This window comes from Drosophila suzukii, chromosome 2R (genome assembly GCF_043229965.1).
Source record: "Drosophila suzukii chromosome 2R, CBGP_Dsuzu_IsoJpt1.0, whole genome shotgun sequence".
Lineage (NCBI taxonomy): Eukaryota > Metazoa > Arthropoda > Insecta > Diptera > Drosophilidae > Drosophila > Drosophila suzukii.
The window spans coordinates 14360104-14375971 of NC_092081.1; the positions used below are offsets into that span (position 1 = coordinate 14360104).

General features: G+C 40.3%; 2 protein-coding genes across 6 annotated transcripts in view; one reads left to right on the plus strand and one right to left on the minus strand.

Annotated features, from left to right (window-relative positions):
• Positions 1-9122, minus strand: part of LOC108009425 (cyclic nucleotide-gated channel beta-1) — a 70695-nt gene extending 61573 nt beyond the window's left edge. For 2 of the 5 annotated variants that reach the window (XM_070995227.1, XM_065863657.2), the window contains exon 1: positions 7755-9121. The gene's annotated coding sequence lies outside the window, so the exon portion shown is untranslated. Of the gene's footprint in view, positions 1-7754 lie in introns of all 5 variants that reach the window. The other 3 variants (XM_070995229.1, XM_070995228.1, XM_070995226.1) reach the window with 2 other exon arrangements.
• A 1660-nt stretch (positions 9123-10782) lies between these two features.
• Positions 10783-14426, plus strand: blw (ATP synthase subunit alpha blw, mitochondrial). Its single transcript, XM_017074720.4, has 4 exons — positions 10783-10974; positions 11622-12202; positions 12844-13645; positions 13725-14426. Exons 1-4 carry the CDS (start codon positions 10909-10911, stop codon positions 13932-13934), a joined length of 1659 nt encoding a protein of 552 aa, XP_016930209.2. The 5' UTR covers positions 10783-10908; the 3' UTR covers positions 13935-14426.
• Positions 14427-15868: the final 1442 nt, after the last annotated feature.

A 15868-nucleotide genomic window follows, 5' to 3' on the forward strand; every position in this document is an offset into this window, starting at 1 on the left:
CAGTATTGTATCTGTATATGGCCCACCAAGGACACCCTAATGCTTATTCAAATATCTGTAGTAAATTACAGAACGCATATCGAGTGAAGAGTGTCAGAGTCAAAGTTGGAGTAAGGTCAAGTTTTGTGTTCTCTCTCGATATCTGGATCTGAAAAATATCTGCCAATCACAGCCGTGTGTGCGTGTGTGATTGTGTATGAAAGTTGGAGTCCTTTTCCTATCTACCGTATCCTTTTCCATTGAATACCCAGCAGCTGCTGCTTTTATGCTCCTTTCTCCCACATCATCAGCGGTGTCGAGATGTCGATGGCGATGTCGTAGAGTCGTAGAATCGCCGTCGTCGTCGCATTGCACATAAAACACTTTTATTGCTCATTTAGATATTTATGCGCAGTTTTATTATAATGAAAATTGTGCGTATGCGTGCGGTTTTTATTGTGATTGCATTGAGGGCAACGAAACCAGTTCAGAGCCCCAAGAAGTGGTGCGTCACACGGGTGGAAAAGTGGAAAGCAGGGAAAGCAAAAAAGAGAGACAGAGTTTTGTCTATCTGGAACCACATCTGTGTTCCGAGTTTTCAAACTTTTCAAACTGCACGTGGTTTTGATTTGTTTGCCCCCGCTCCCCCCTTTCTCTGTTTGAAGCTGTTACGCAGCTTTTGCTTTTTGCATTTTATGCGTTCTTGCTTTTTACGAGCCTCACGTCGACCGCAAAACAAATTCAAATGGCAAGAGGCTAAAGGCAAAAGGAGATTGCTGAATGCTGAATGGCAAATGTCGCAAAACGAATCGCGATCTGAGCCAAAAGCTAAGGCTGATAAGTGCCCGCAGAAGTAGGCAACGACTTTCCTCATTGCTTCCTGAGCTTCTGGCATTTGTGCGGCACTTAATTGCAAATTTATGTGTTTGCGCGTGGAGGGAAATTAATGACCGAAACTGCGTAACGAGCATTCGAAAAAAAATACACCTCTTGATTGGTATTGTTGCACCATTCATTAACGCTCAAATTAAATCGATAAAAGTGCAGATGTGGTTTATACATTTTTAAACCATTTTTGCTTTTGTATAACTTTATGCCTCAATTTAAACATCATTTGTTCTCTTCAAGGGATTAATATGGTAATTTTAATATTGTAATATACTGAATTTGTGGCATAATTTGTAATTGAACGTTAGTAACATAGAAAAATCAAGGGATTAATATTGGAATATAAAGAGTTTGTGTTTTAAGTTACTGTAATATAAATTGTAACAATTCAACGTTATAAAAATAGAAAATATTTATTTATTCATTATTCAGCCATCATATTTCTATAAAATGGATAAACATGTCCTTAAATGTAATGATGCAATATTTTTCAGTTCAATCATTAGAGCTTAGAATGAGGCAACACTTAAATTTCCAGATGCAGCTGGTGTAATAGAATTTCTTTTAATTTTAATTTTAAGTGTACCCATTTTTTAAAGGAAGCAATTAAAAATTAAAATAAAATAATTATCACAAGCCAAATAATTCTAGTCAGTTATAGTTACTCCATTTTGAATACAGCTTCGGTGAATGAGAAAAATTGCACTTCCCGGATACAATTTTGTTCATTACCCTATGGGTCCTAAAAGAATATTATCAATAGATTTTAAAATACTGAAATTTGTTACAATTTGCTTATCGGCTTTTAAAATAGGTCCCATTAATTGATCATTAGAGTTGTCTAGTACGCACCTACTTAAAATCAAATAGTCTGATATCACGCTACTCTAACGAATGAGTCAAGCTATGTAGTGTCATAAACCACAATCATCATTGAAATAATTATTATATTTATGTTTTGTGTACTTAAACATGCACTTTTTGCGTAGATAAAACTCGAAATGGTCAAAAATAGAAATCGATTTATTATCTATTTAAGCTAAGTGCAATTGATGCGCAAATTATTAAACCAACAACCGAGGCGGTTGACACACCTCAAACCGCTGGAAAACGACAACAGCAGAACAACAGCCACAGCAATAATAATTACAAACCAATTAAAAGCATATTTACATATTGTCTTTGTCATAATGCAGTCGAAGATACAGATACAGCTACAGATACAGATACAGATGCATGGCCTGCAATTGAATGCGATTACACACATACATATGCACATCTGTGGGTGTATCGCTGGGGAATCGACAACAACAACAATCATGGCAACGACAACTGATTGACGGAAAACTGTCAATGGCACGAACCCCAACTCAGATGCATCCGCAAATGCTATGGCCACCCACCAGAACCACCCGTCGCACTACCACCCACACAGGCCACACACACACACCCATAGGCAATTGCATTCGCCAATTGCGGGTGTGTGAGTGCGTCTGAATGAATATAAGATTAAGCAAATATTGCGGTAAATTCAATTTTCCATTCAACGCAATTGAGTTAAAGCAAATCACTTGGGCAGCAAAAGGCGTTAACAAATTGCAACGCTGGGTGGTGAAAGTATCTCAGTTGTGGAGTGCCATTAATATTGAGCTTACATTGATCCAAAAGTATAAGTTAACTGAAGAGGAAACTAATTAAATTCATTTATATTAACAGTCTTGGCCTGGGGTCGTATAAATGTTTCAGGACCACTTTTCTATTGTACTGAGTTATCAATATGGTAAGGTATCTAATATGAAATGCTTTAAACAAAAAGGAATTTAAGCTTTTATGATAAACATATAACTTTAATTAAATTATATGATCCCTTAATAATTTAACTTAAACATATTTATAATTATTAGTTATCCCAAAAGACAAATCTGACGGATTTTAAAGTACATTTCCATATTGATTTACTATTTCCAGCAATAAAAACTACAAATTCGATGCTGTTTTAAAATGTTCATAACTATCTAACCCTCATAACTATTTTTGGTGATAATCCTTAACCAATGCAACAACCAAGATTGCCTAGAATTTGTTTGATGGCTAAGGGAATGTTTTCATGCCTCTTTGCACCTGTGTGCATTTTATGAGAAACCAGTTTTCATCGGAACTTCAGAGTTGCTGCTGGCAACTATTATTTGCCAATTGCATCTGCTTACATTCCTTTACGCATATTTTTACTCGCTTTACAGACACAAAGACAGAGAAAAAATTAAAGTCTTATAAATAATATTTTAAACTTTTCCGAGATTGCCCTTAAAAATGATAAAAATATGTTTTAATCTAGAACAACATATTTCAAATACAAGATCCTTTTTTCGAGAAGTAGGTACAATTTGACTTTAACACCTGGTATCTTTTGTTTTAATGCTGTATTTATGGTTTTTGATAAAAGTATCATATTTTCCAGAACCAAAATATCAATGTCTGTGAAAGTAAAACTGATTCCAAACCATTAAAAGTATTTCATTCCAATAATATAGTGTTTTAATGGTTGAGATTCAGAATCATATGTGTTTCGAAATAAGCCATCTTGAAAAATAGGGTTCTATGGTTAGGATATTTAAGTTTTATATAATGCAGATGTGGAATTTGGTAGAGTAAGTAAAAAAACATTTTAAGTAAGTGAGTTAAAAAAACATTATAAAGATTACCAAATGCAGCCGCACACTACAGAGATGATCATTGTACAAGTAATACATCCAAGTCAGTGGTCGGCAGCTTTCCATTAAGCGGGGTCTGCTCGTTCTCTGCCGCCACACAAACAGTGTACTCAGCAGAAAAGACAAAATGTCATGGTATTCTGTGCCGACCGGCGATCCAAATGTTTCGCTGAGTGCACACACCGACGCAATCGGGTCCATTAGACTGGTCAGTTGGCCAGTTGACATCCATCCTCACGGGTCCCGTTTCGTCTCCTTTGGCTAATGCGGCCACTGGGCAGTCAACTGGTTCGTCGAGCCCCCCTCCCCCCCTTCTATATACGTACATATACTATATATGTAGCATGGCTGTGTTGATTTTGCCCTTTGGCTGACACAGAATGTTGTTGACTTTGCATATTAAAACAAAATGAGAATGCAGAAGCGGGTAACAACAAAATGGGAACATTGTTGAAAGATGGTAGGGTTGCTAAGGGAGAGGGGTAAACGGGGAAGAGGGGTTCGGGCACTTATAAGGCTACTTTTTCATTTGTGACGCCCACGTTAAACTTTAATTAATTATATACAGTTTGTTTGGCAAATTAAAAATTGTTGACTTTTACAGAATCGCAGAATGATGACGAGGTCGACAATGGGGAGAGGAACCGGAAAGTGAGGTAGGGAGAATTTTAATTAGGCAGCCCCTCACACACACACACACACACAGACAGCGAAGTGAAAGGTTGTGTAAGAGGCTTAAAGTGCGAAAATGGAGGAGGAACTGCTGTAGCAAAATGTGAAATGCTGTCGAGTGTGACGTCCAATAAGAATTAGTGGCCAACAGGAGCATCAAAAAGAGCCAGTTGTTGCTGTTTTTCGCTATTGCCATTGATTGACATGAAAAGCGGCCACGCTTTCAGGTGCGCGAGTGTGTGTAAGTGTGCGAAGTATCCACGAGTTCGCAATTTTTGGTCCAGACATGGAGAAATCGGGTGAAAGGTCCAGGGCGTTGCGAATCTGCTTTTCAGTGGCTGACGGGTGAGATGGCGGGAGGCTCCATCGTGGCCATCCACGCTAATTGGAGCACGTCGTAGCACACTCCTCCACTGGGAAAAATCTAGTTTTGCAGGAAAATTCAGTGTTTATAGAATGGCAGAGCTCCATAGATGTGGTTTACAAAGTATAAGGCTTTAAAAATTTGTTAATCACATAACATTTGTTATTGAAAAGGGGTCTGAGCTTACTAATAAATCACATTTCTATTGATAACATAGATCAATGTAGAATAATTAAGCTCAAATCTGAATGGTATATTTAACCTCAAGGATTTTTTGTTTTGATAAGGAAATTAAGATATCCGAAGTGTTATATTTCACAGGAACGAAAATTAACTAACTCTGCGGTTAAATGAAGCGATATAGAAGAATATATCGTGTGTTAAGGTCAGATATGGGTGTTATATTTAACCTCAAGGTTTTTTGTTTATATTGCCCTTATTATTATATTAAATATTATCATTTTTTACTTAGTTTGCCAATTTAGAATCCCAAAGATTGTAAGTTTTTGCTGAAATTTGTTCTTTGTGTACACGTACAGAGTCCCAGGTGAAAACGAAGAAATGCACTTGATTGGAATACGACGCGGAGGGCAGCGCAAGTGCGTCGCGAGTGCTTTATGATTAATTAGTGGCCACAGGAGAGGTTGCGGGCAAAATAGAAAAAAAAAAACCATGGGTGAGAAACTAAAACTGTCCCCTGAAATGATTGATACTATTTCAGAACTTTGTTTAGACAAAAATTGACCAAATTCACATTCAGCTCCCTAATTGCGAAACTGTAGCTCGATTAAGTGGCCAGTTACCAGGATATTGTAAAATAAACTCAATTTTCTTTAAGGATAGAGTTGTAAAAGTAATACTGTGTAACTGGAGCAGCTGTTGCCTGAATTTCAGCAGCATTACCAAGCAAACTCCTAAGAGAATTCCCTCGGAAACCCAGCTTTTCTTGACGTTTGTCGCGTTTCGTCTTACGCATAATTAGCCAGCGTAAGTAAACTCCTTAAGCTGCAGTTAAAAGCCATAAAACTTGTGCGCATCGTTTGCTGTCATGTTAAATTCATAATTTCAATTTCAAATTGTTATTACAGCCGTCGTTGTTTTTTACCACCCCCCCCCCTACCATTATTATACCATCTTACCATCATACCATCATACCATCTTGACATCCCCTTCACGTTCCTGCCTGATTATTATTGACAGTTGCCGACGTCTTCTGTTCTGTTCCGTTCTGTTGTGGTGCTTTAGTTGTCTGACACACCCTATCCTGCTCATTTTAGTCTCATAAATATGCAAATTAATCATTTGCGGAAATTTACATACTTAATAAGTCGCTTTAATTAAATGTTCACGCACGCATGCCTTGCAATCTTGCCCCCGAGAATCGGATGAAATCGGCGGAATCCTTTTTTCCACACTAATGCCGGCTTGTTAATTGTGCTGCAGCTTAAAATCCATCTCTAAAGCTCTGGAACTCAACTCGATTCGAATGAGGCGGAATGTGAAAAACTCGGGGCAACTCGGCAACTGTTTCGCATATTTCGGGACACAGTCACGTTTCATTCAAAGCACCCAGTGGCAACAGCACAAAAACAGTTTATCTGTCGAAAACAGCAAACAAAAAATTAAAAACAAGGGGAAAAAAAGTATGGAGGCACAGAAATCTTTTTTATGTGTTCAACGAAAATTTCACCCAAAACGAAAATGAGCACCAGAACCACTGGCATTAAAAACCAAAAAAAAACTGAGGAAAAGTATGCAAACTGTGAGGCGCAGCGAACATAAATTAACATTTTTATGCCCCGCTGCAATGGACCAACAAGAAGTTGGCTCGCAAAACTGGCTGGATGGTTAGATGGGTGGGCGGGTCTCGAGACTCGAATGGTGGGTGGTGGGGGGGGGAAGGGCTACGAGAGTCCTTTCTAATGCCCGCATTATTTACGAGGAAGCTGAGGGCCCATTCACATCTCTCCATTTCATTTCATTTCTCTACCATTTCGCTTCGTTTCCATTTCGCATCGCCGCATTCTTTGCCATTTGCCTTTGACGCCACAAATAATTTTAATTGGTTTTCCTTTTGGGGAGACCCTCGACCCCAGATGGTAATGACTTTATTCCCATATATTGTATACTCACTGAGGTTGAAAACCATAAGACCATAACTTGTAATCGATAAAGTTTAGGTCGTGAACCAGCAAAAAAAAAAAAAAATACCAACAAAGGTGGTCATCAACTTTGCATCAAAGTATATCAAACTAAAGAGAGAGGGGTTCCAAACATAAATCGAAAATTTTATGTTTGCTTAATGTTTTATTTTTGTGTGCTTATATAATGCTTATCAAACATTCAATTTAAGTTGTATAAGTTCGGAAAATAAAATGTTTTTATTTGTACCACATTTGTAAATAGTATTAAAATATCTTTTTAAAATGTTTTTCATCTCTGTCAACAAGATTTCGCTTAGCTCTTTGGCAACATTAGTTTACTAAAATCCAGATAGTGTATGGACTAATCCATCCTTTAGATAAGCTTCAACATTTTCCATTTATTCAAATTATTAAAGTTCGCAAGCGTGTTTGTGTTGCAGCCGCAATTGCAATTTGATTTGGCTAAATTTGCATAATTGTGTATATGTGTGTGTTGTTTGTGGGTTTGCACTTGCAACTTTTGGTTTTGATGAATGGGAAAGCAGTTGATGGCAGATAAAAGGTGGGGTGGATGTGCAACCACAATTATCTGAATTGGGTTTTTCTCAAAGTTATGTAATTGCCAAAATCCTCAATTAAATATTAGGAATACCAAAAAAAGTTAATTAATTAAGTGGGAATTGATATGGAATTTTATATAGATAAATATATACAATGTAGTTAAAATCAATGATAATTCAAGGAAGATATAAAATAGAGATTCTTTTCTATAAATAAAAACATTTGGGTTTTTACAAAGTATAAAATGAAGAAATTTGATTTTAACCCTTACAACCTTTTGAAATAAAATTATACAAATGGTATTTCCGTTTTAAGCTGTTGTTATTACTTATAGTACAATTTTAAAGATAAAGATTGATATCCTAATTTAACAACTATCCACTGGATATTAAAATTTGTAGCATACTTTTTGGGGTCTAGCTGCTTTTCACTCACCTTTCTTCGCTGCAAGTTTCACTTTTGCTTTCGTTCTTTCTCCACCTCTCTCTCTCTCTCTCTCTCTTTCGTTCTCTCACTCTCTATCTCTTTGGCTCTCCGTTTTATACTTTTTTCTAAGACAGCTTAGCAAGCCATTGTTTTAGTTGTAGCTGCTAGTGTTGTTGTTTTTGTTGTCATTCCGAAGTCAGCGACACACACGCACACACACTGGTACACACACACGCATAACGGTCGTGGGAGAGGGATGGCGAACGAGCGGGCGAATTCATTAGGCATGCGGGAATTTTAATTTCACTTGCTCACACGCGCGCACATATGTGGCGACATATTTCTCAAACATTTTCGTTAGTTGATGTTGTTGCTGTTGTTTTTGTTTTTCTCTTTTCTACCATAGATGATGTCGTTGTTGTTGTGCTTTCTCCCGTTGTTGTTGCTGGGCATCCTTTGGCCTTTGTTTTTGCCCGTGCGGCGCTTTTCAATTTGCATGTCGCGCTGACCTTGCCGCCAAGTGGAAATAACTGTGCCAGCACACACGCACACACACGTACGCTCACGCTGACAGCTGTCAAAAATTGCGAATGGCGGATGGCGGATGTCGGATGCGAATGCGGATTTTAGAGCTGAATGGGTAGGAGGCGGATGTAGATGCCGACGATATGCGGCTGCCGGCAAGGATAACGGTCCAAAATCTCCATCTTGGCAAAAAACTAGAGAGTTTAATGTTCAGTCAAGTACCCGAGTGAGACGGAGTACTACTCTTCACTCCCCTGCTTCTTCTTCCTCTTCCTCTCCCACTCGCACTCCCCGCTCCCTAGCTTATTTATCTTTTTCCCGTTGCCTTTGTTCTACGCTCTCAGTGCGTGCGCTTGTCTGTGTGTGATGACAAATTTGTGTCATTGTCTGTGTGCAGCAGCAGGAGCAGCAACCAAATATAAAAAAAAACCCACAAGAATTGCCAAAAAGCGCTTCCAGTTTCAGAGTTTTCTTCGTTTTTTTTAAGTTTTTTTGGAGATTGGATGCTGGGTGCTCAAGTTTTTGTTGTTGGTGATAATTTGCATAACAAATGTTGATTTCCAAAAATTAAAATAAAAAGAAGTTTAAACCGGATAACACGTGGCCAGAAAATCAGAGATTTGTAATCGACCCGCAAAAGGCAGCTGGCCGGCTGGCTGGAGGAGGTGAAAGTCCAGCGGGCTAATCCTCGCACAAATTCACATTAATGGCACATGCAATTTTCTCCTACATTGGGCACCTAGCGCCCAGCTTTCACCCGCTGTACCGTTATGTACCGTTTCAAACCGCTGTACCGTAATACCGTTATACCGCCGCGTTGTGTTCACAGGACCGCACAAGCTCAGACTGAAGCGACGAAGTGAAGCTGCGTGAGCGAGCGGCTGGATGCTTTCACGCTTTATTACTAAAAAAAAAAGGTCCTTTTTGCTTTCGTTCGCTCGCGCGCACAGCTTCCTCTGCTTCCTCTTCCTCTCTCGTCGGCGTGTAGACTTTCTCGCCGCTCTCTCTTTGTCCGCTTTCTCTCTCTGCGTTTAAGCTCTCGTTCAGGCGCTTTCCAGCCCCCTGCCGCCCATCCTTCCACACGAGGAATCCATCCCACTCTCCATGGCTCCCTGCCCAGCGAGAGCGAGGCGGCGCAACAATGAAATGCTCGAAAGTCTCCAAAATGAACAGACCGTTTTAATAACTCGGCCATCCAGAGGTGCCATATTTTGAAAGCATTCCGCAAAACACTTTCGACAGAAATTCGCAAAAATTAAAGCAAGACACTAAAATCCTTACATCTTCAAATCTATTCATCCCTGAAAGTATGCATTTAAAATAACAATTTCAATCTTTAAAATCTTTCGTACATCTGACTTAATATTAAAACATAGCATACTTTTGGCATCACTATAAATTAGTTCTGAAAAATATTTGCTACCAAAATATTAAGTTATTAATTAGTGTAGTTATTTTTTTTGAACTTAAGTTGTAATTGTCCAAGTTTTTTGAATTTCTTGTGGCTTTTTTGAAACAAAATGTTTTACGATATCAGTATACCATCGCAAACCTGAGTGCCTTGCACACTCTTAGAAGCTTCTTACTGTGAGACTCGCTTATTATCTTTTAATAACTGAGCAAGGAGAATAATCCAGTTAAAAAAAACTTCAACATGAATCAAGATAGAGCTGTAAAAACACCTTTTTCAAGGATAATATTTTTGGAAAGGTATTTTAGCTACAAATATGTAAAACCGTTAAACATTTAGGTGGAATGTTCAGATATTCAATGATGTGCAGGAGATCATTCTTAAAACATTTATGCAAGGATATCCCCAATCAGTTGCTTATTAATTAAGACTACTAGTTGAGTAGAACATAACATCATCTACCATCGCTTCATTCCCAAAGGTCACTATATTATAAAAGAACTAGTTAAATATAGTAAAATTTATAACTGACTTGTGTGAATTATGTAAACAGTATATAAGAAATATCGCATAAGCTGCCATCGCTAAGGGTGACCACAATCAGAATCGAACGGCGCTAGTGTGGCTGCATCGCTCAACGGCCACAATACCTTGACGGTTTGCATTTTCCAACACCAGTGTTCACAAATTAGAGGCTAGCTTTCACAAAAAACTTAAATATTTAGGTCCTTTCAGGGTGAATTTATGAGGTAATAATTTTTGTTGAAACGTTTAGTGGTTTTTCGAGAATTAGGATGTGGTTGTTGTGTTGAAACTTCCAACAAGCTCTTAGAAATTGAAGTTTATGTTGGAAAAATATATCATTTAGGCATTCCGAAAACGCTTCAGTTAAAAATTCACATAATAATAAACAGTTGCCTTTCCTACTAGTGCAATTTTGGTCGGCTGATTATCAGCTGCTTCATATAAATTCAATTGTCAGCAATTCAATTACCCATTCTATTAGAAAAAGCATGGTTGACTATACCAATCAGCCAAAGTTGACCCACCCTAATGTACCAGTGTGACCGCCACGCGCACTTCACCACGACTTTCGGCGTTTCCCAGCACTGCCACACCGAACGTCAGGCCAGCAACCATCTTGTGAAAAGTACTACGAGTGTGGAGAGGAGTTGGTGTAGGAATTGTACAATTACTTCTGCGGCGAAAAGTTAAAAAGCATACAAAATGTCGATTATTTCCGCTCGCCTGGCGTCCTCGGTCGCCCGAAACCTGCCCAAGGCTGCCACCCAGGTATTACCCCCCAATTCCAAGAAATAATACGGGCGAAAAAAGTTGGCTAAAACGATGTCATACATAACCGAATCGATGGGGTATTTAGCGAAAAAATAAGTGCATCGTGAGTTCCGGAGTTTAAACAGCCAACGGATAAGGACTTTCCGGACCCTTAGGAAGTATTTAAACCGGGTTCTCCTGCCTTTTGACCAAGAATTTGTTGTTACGCAATGCGGCAAATTATAATGCGACCGCTGAAATTTTTTGGTTGTCAGTCAGGGTTACATAATCAGTGCGGACCAAGAATTCCCTTAAGAAAATAAAAGTTATGGGCTAATTGGCAAAGAATAGTGTGTGAAAAACTTTAAATAGTTATTGTTTTTGTGGTCAGATTACATAATTGTGATGTAGGGGCTGATGCGGTGCACACAAATTTTGAGGTTAGGTGCGGCTGTCAAGCAAGTGGTGAAGGTGGAATAGAATGCAAAGTGGGGGAATACCGACAGCCGGATACCCTGCAATAGGTTTACCACCTATTTAGGATCTATGAAGTGCTGGAGAGAGGCTCGTTAGAATGTTGCTACCCTGTGATTATTCAACGGCCAAGCACCCACACCTTACATAATCTCGCATAATCTAATACAGATTACCCTCTTCTCTTACAGGTCGCCTGCAAAACCGCCTATCCCGCCGCCAGTCTTGCTGCCCGCAAGTTCCATGTGGCCAGCACCCAGCGCAGCGCTGAGATCTCCAACATCCTGGAGGAGCGCATCCTGGGCGTCGCCCCCAAGGCTGACCTGGAGGAGACCGGCCGTGTGCTGAGCATCGGTGATGGTATCGCCCGTGTGTACGGTCTGAACAACATCCAGGCCGATGAGATGGTGGAATTCTCCTCCGGCCTGAAGGGCATGGCCCTCAACTTGGAGCCCGACAACGTCGGCGTGGTGGTCTTCGGTAACGACAAGCTGATCAAGCAGGGCGATATCGTCAAGCGTACCGGTGCCATCGTGGATGTGCCCGTCGGTGATGAGCTGCTGGGTCGCGTCGTCGATGCCCTGGGAAATGCCATCGACGGTAAGGGTGCCATCAACACCAAGGACCGTTTCCGTGTGGGAATCAAGGCCCCCGGCATCATCCCCCGTGTGTCCGTGAGGGAGCCCATGCAGACTGGTATCAAGGCCGTCGACTCTCTGGTGCCCATCGGCCGTGGACAGCGTGAGCTGATCATTGGCGATCGTCAGACCGGGTAAGATGATAGGGATTCTATAACGATAATTTCAAGACCCCATTTAGCGTCCTAAATTATAAATAAAACAAAATCAAACTCACGTGTGGTCCTTAGGTCTGCCGCTTCAAACAGTTCAATTAAGGTCCTCATTTGCAAAAGATGCAACATAGTTTAAAATAAATTCAATTTACTGTTGACGAAACACGATCTGCCCAGTTCAGAGTATATAACTTCGTCTGAAAGAAATGCAATCTTAATCTTTAACGTGTAAGGTTTATATAAGATTTAAACGGAATAACCTTAAACCGAAAGTAAAATCAGTTTTTCTTGAATTTCTTACAAATTTTGATATCTTAACATATTAAAAAATATAAACAAATTTGTTTATATTCTCAAAACTAGTTGTATTTTTGACTTAAATGGATTACAGTAGTTTCTAAAGGAGTTCAATATATTATTTGGCTATTAGAATACTAAGTCGATATACAAATTGTTTTCGCATTCTAAAGCAAGATAGTAACTTGAAGATAAGGTTCCCAAATATAAATTCAATTCGCACTTATAAACAATTTTTAAAATTGTAGAAACAATTGCGAAAAAACTACTACTTACTATTTTTTCACCCCTTTTAACCACACAAACTTTTATTTAATCTGCAGTAAGACCGCTCTGGCCATCGATACCATCATCAACCAGAAGCGCTTCAACGATGCCCAGGATGAGTCGAAGAAGCTGTTCTGCATCTACGTCGCCATCGGCCAGAAGCGTTCCACCGTCGCCCAGATTGTGAAGCGTCTGACCGACTCCGGCGCCATGGGCTACTCCGTGATTGTGTCTGCCACCGCCTCCGACGCTGCTCCCCTGCAGTACTTGGCTCCCTACTCCGGATGCGCCATGGGCGAGTACTTCCGCGACAAGGGCAAGCACGCCCTGATCATCTACGACGATTTGTCCAAGCAGGCTGTGGCCTACCGTCAGATGTCCCTGCTGCTGCGTCGTCCCCCAGGTCGTGAGGCCTACCCCGGCGATGTGTTCTACCTGCATTCGCGTCTGCTTGAGCGTGCCGCCAAGATGTCCCCTGCCATGGGAGGTGGCTCCCTGACTGCCCTGCCCGTGATCGAGACCCAGGCTGGTGATGTGTCCGCCTACATTCCAACCAACGTCATCTCGATTACCGATGGACAGATCTTCTTGGAGACTGAGTTGTTCTACAAGGGTATCCGCCCTGCCATCAACGTCGGTCTGTCCGTGTCCCGTGTGGGTTCCGCTGCCCAGACCAAGGCCATGAAGCAGGTCGCCGGTTCCATGAAGCTGGAGTTGGCCCAGTACCGTGAGGTCGCTGCCTTCGCCCAGTTCGGTTCCGATCTGGATGCCGCCACCCAGCAGCTGCTGAACCGTGGTGTGCGCCTTACTGAGCTGCTTAAGCAGGGTCAGTACGTGCCCATGGCCATTGAGGATCAGGTACGTAAGGAAGGGGTGTCCTAATGACGGGATTCCCGTTTAGAAACCAACCTCTCTAATGCTCAACCAAATCTCCCAGGTCGCTGTCATCTACTGCGGTGTGCGCGGTCATCTGGACAAGATGGATCCCGCCAAGATCACCAAGTTCGAGAAGGAGTTCTTGCAGCACATCAAGACCTCCGAGCAGGCTCTGCTCGACACCATTGCCAAGGATGGTGCCATCTCTGAGGCGTCCGATGCCAAGCTGAAGGACGTTGTTGCCAAGTTCATGTCCACCTTCCAGGGTTAAGCATCAGCAGAACGAAGAAGAGTAGAGCAGTCGCGTGCAATTAACATCATAGATGGTTCGAATAATGCTGCCATCTTTGCGCGCCATCAACAAGAAAAAATAACAACCTAAAGCTTAAGATAAACAGAAATTATAAAACAAACAAGAGAAAACTCCTTTGCACATTCATGTTTTCCTACTTATCCCGCCAGGACCGCTTCTATGCCGTTGTCCTGCGCCATCATGCCGCAAAATCTTGGGAGAGAGAGAGCAGGCGCAGGTGGCGGACTAGACGGCGTTTCCTAGCCGGATCCAGTTTCGAATTTCAGCGAAATATCCGTGCGGTTCCTCCAACCTCCTAAACGATAGATAATCCCCCGTTGTTCTTCTACCTATAATGTGTAATCAATATTTGAAATATTGTAATCGAGAATAGTCGAAATAATGTCTGAGGATGATTGTAAAACGATGATGAATTAAAAACGATACTAAATTATACTCTAAAAAGCAAAATGTTTCTTCTTCGCTGGGAATAAGATATTTTAAATTAATTAGTGCTGATAGATTCAAAATATAAATCACTTAATTGTATGTTTCGATTTTGATTGTGCTGTCCTTTAGCTTATCTTTGTGAACCACTTTAAGTAGTCAAATTTTGGTCAGGCATTAAAGACCTTGATCATCATCATGTGAGATTATATAGACACGTTACTCTTACAAGCTTTTTGTACCCTTTCAGAGGGTATTATGATTTCATTCAGAAGCTGCAACTCAGTGAAGAAGACGTTTTTGACCTCATAAAGTACCTATACTATTCCTGGTCGGCATAAAGCGACTTAATAGTTTCATTACTTACATTTTCATTTCTTTTAACTGCACGGGTATACCAAATACCCGAAATTAACTCCCTTGTTATCAATATTATTGGTTAAATTTAAAAGCTGTGTACCGTCATAATTTATATGTTCGTATAAGCATGTTTGAAAACTTTTTCGGACTACTATATCTTAAGGATGCCGAAAGGTTCTGAGTGGTGTTAACTTGAAATATATTTAAAAATTTTCCAAGCCTAATCCAACTGCTCTTTCAGAATATTAATTTCTAATATTATTTATCCTACTGTTTACACATTTCCGAGTACTTTGGCAATCAGGTTCTTATCTTGAGGATAATAAAGATTCGTTGCCAACAGGGGTTTTCAGAACTTCTTTTAACTGCACGGGTATACCAAATTCCCGAAGTTAACTCCCTTGCTATTAATATTATTAGTTCAGTTTAAAAGCTGGGTACCGTAATAATTTATATGTTCGTAGAAAATGTTTGAAAACTTATTCGGACCACTATATCTTACGGATGCCAAAAATTTCTGAGTTGTGGTAACTTTAAATAAATTTAAAATTTTTCCAAGCCGTATCCAACTGCTCTTTGAGAATATTAATTTCTAGTATTATTTATCCTACTGTTTACACATTTCCGAGTACTTTGGTAATCAGTTTCTTATCTTGAGGATAATAAAGATTCGTTGCCAACAGGGGTTTTCGAAACTAATCTTGGTTTTTGCGCTCAGCTGATTGCACAGACGACTGGCAGATGTCCTTCTCTCACCTCGTCCTTTTGCGTAAACGTCGCCCCGTGACCCCTGAGCGAATTATCCACCCCTTGCTGAGCTACCTAAACGACTGGTTGCACTCCTTGGAGCAGGATTATATCAAGAACCTAGTGGTTCGAAGTGGTTCGTGCTGTGCATATTTCGTTAACAGCAAGCCAGAAACGAAAGCAAGAAACTCCCCAAAAAAGAAAAAAACGGCAGCCCAAGACCCAAAACTGTAAACCCGATTTATACGGCCTGAAGTTTTTATGACGCCGATTGCCACTGGCAGCCAACACAAAATATGCCAAAAGGGAGGACAAGGGGGCGGCAAGAAAAATTACTTTCTTTTTATTACATTTGTTTG

Bases quoted from the DNA above. Each gene is read 5' to 3' on its own strand.
- blw (XM_017074720.4), top strand. From the start codon at position 10,909: ATGTCGATTATTTCCGCTCGCCTGGCGTCCTCGGTCGCCCGAAACCTG. The intron at 10,975-11,621 runs GTATTACCCCCC...CTTCTCTTACAG, and splicing joins TGCCCAAGGCTGCCACCCAG to GTCGCCTGCAAAACCGCCTA. The intron at 13,646-13,724 runs GTACGTAAGGAA...CAAATCTCCCAG, and splicing joins CCATGGCCATTGAGGATCAG to GTCGCTGTCATCTACTGCGG.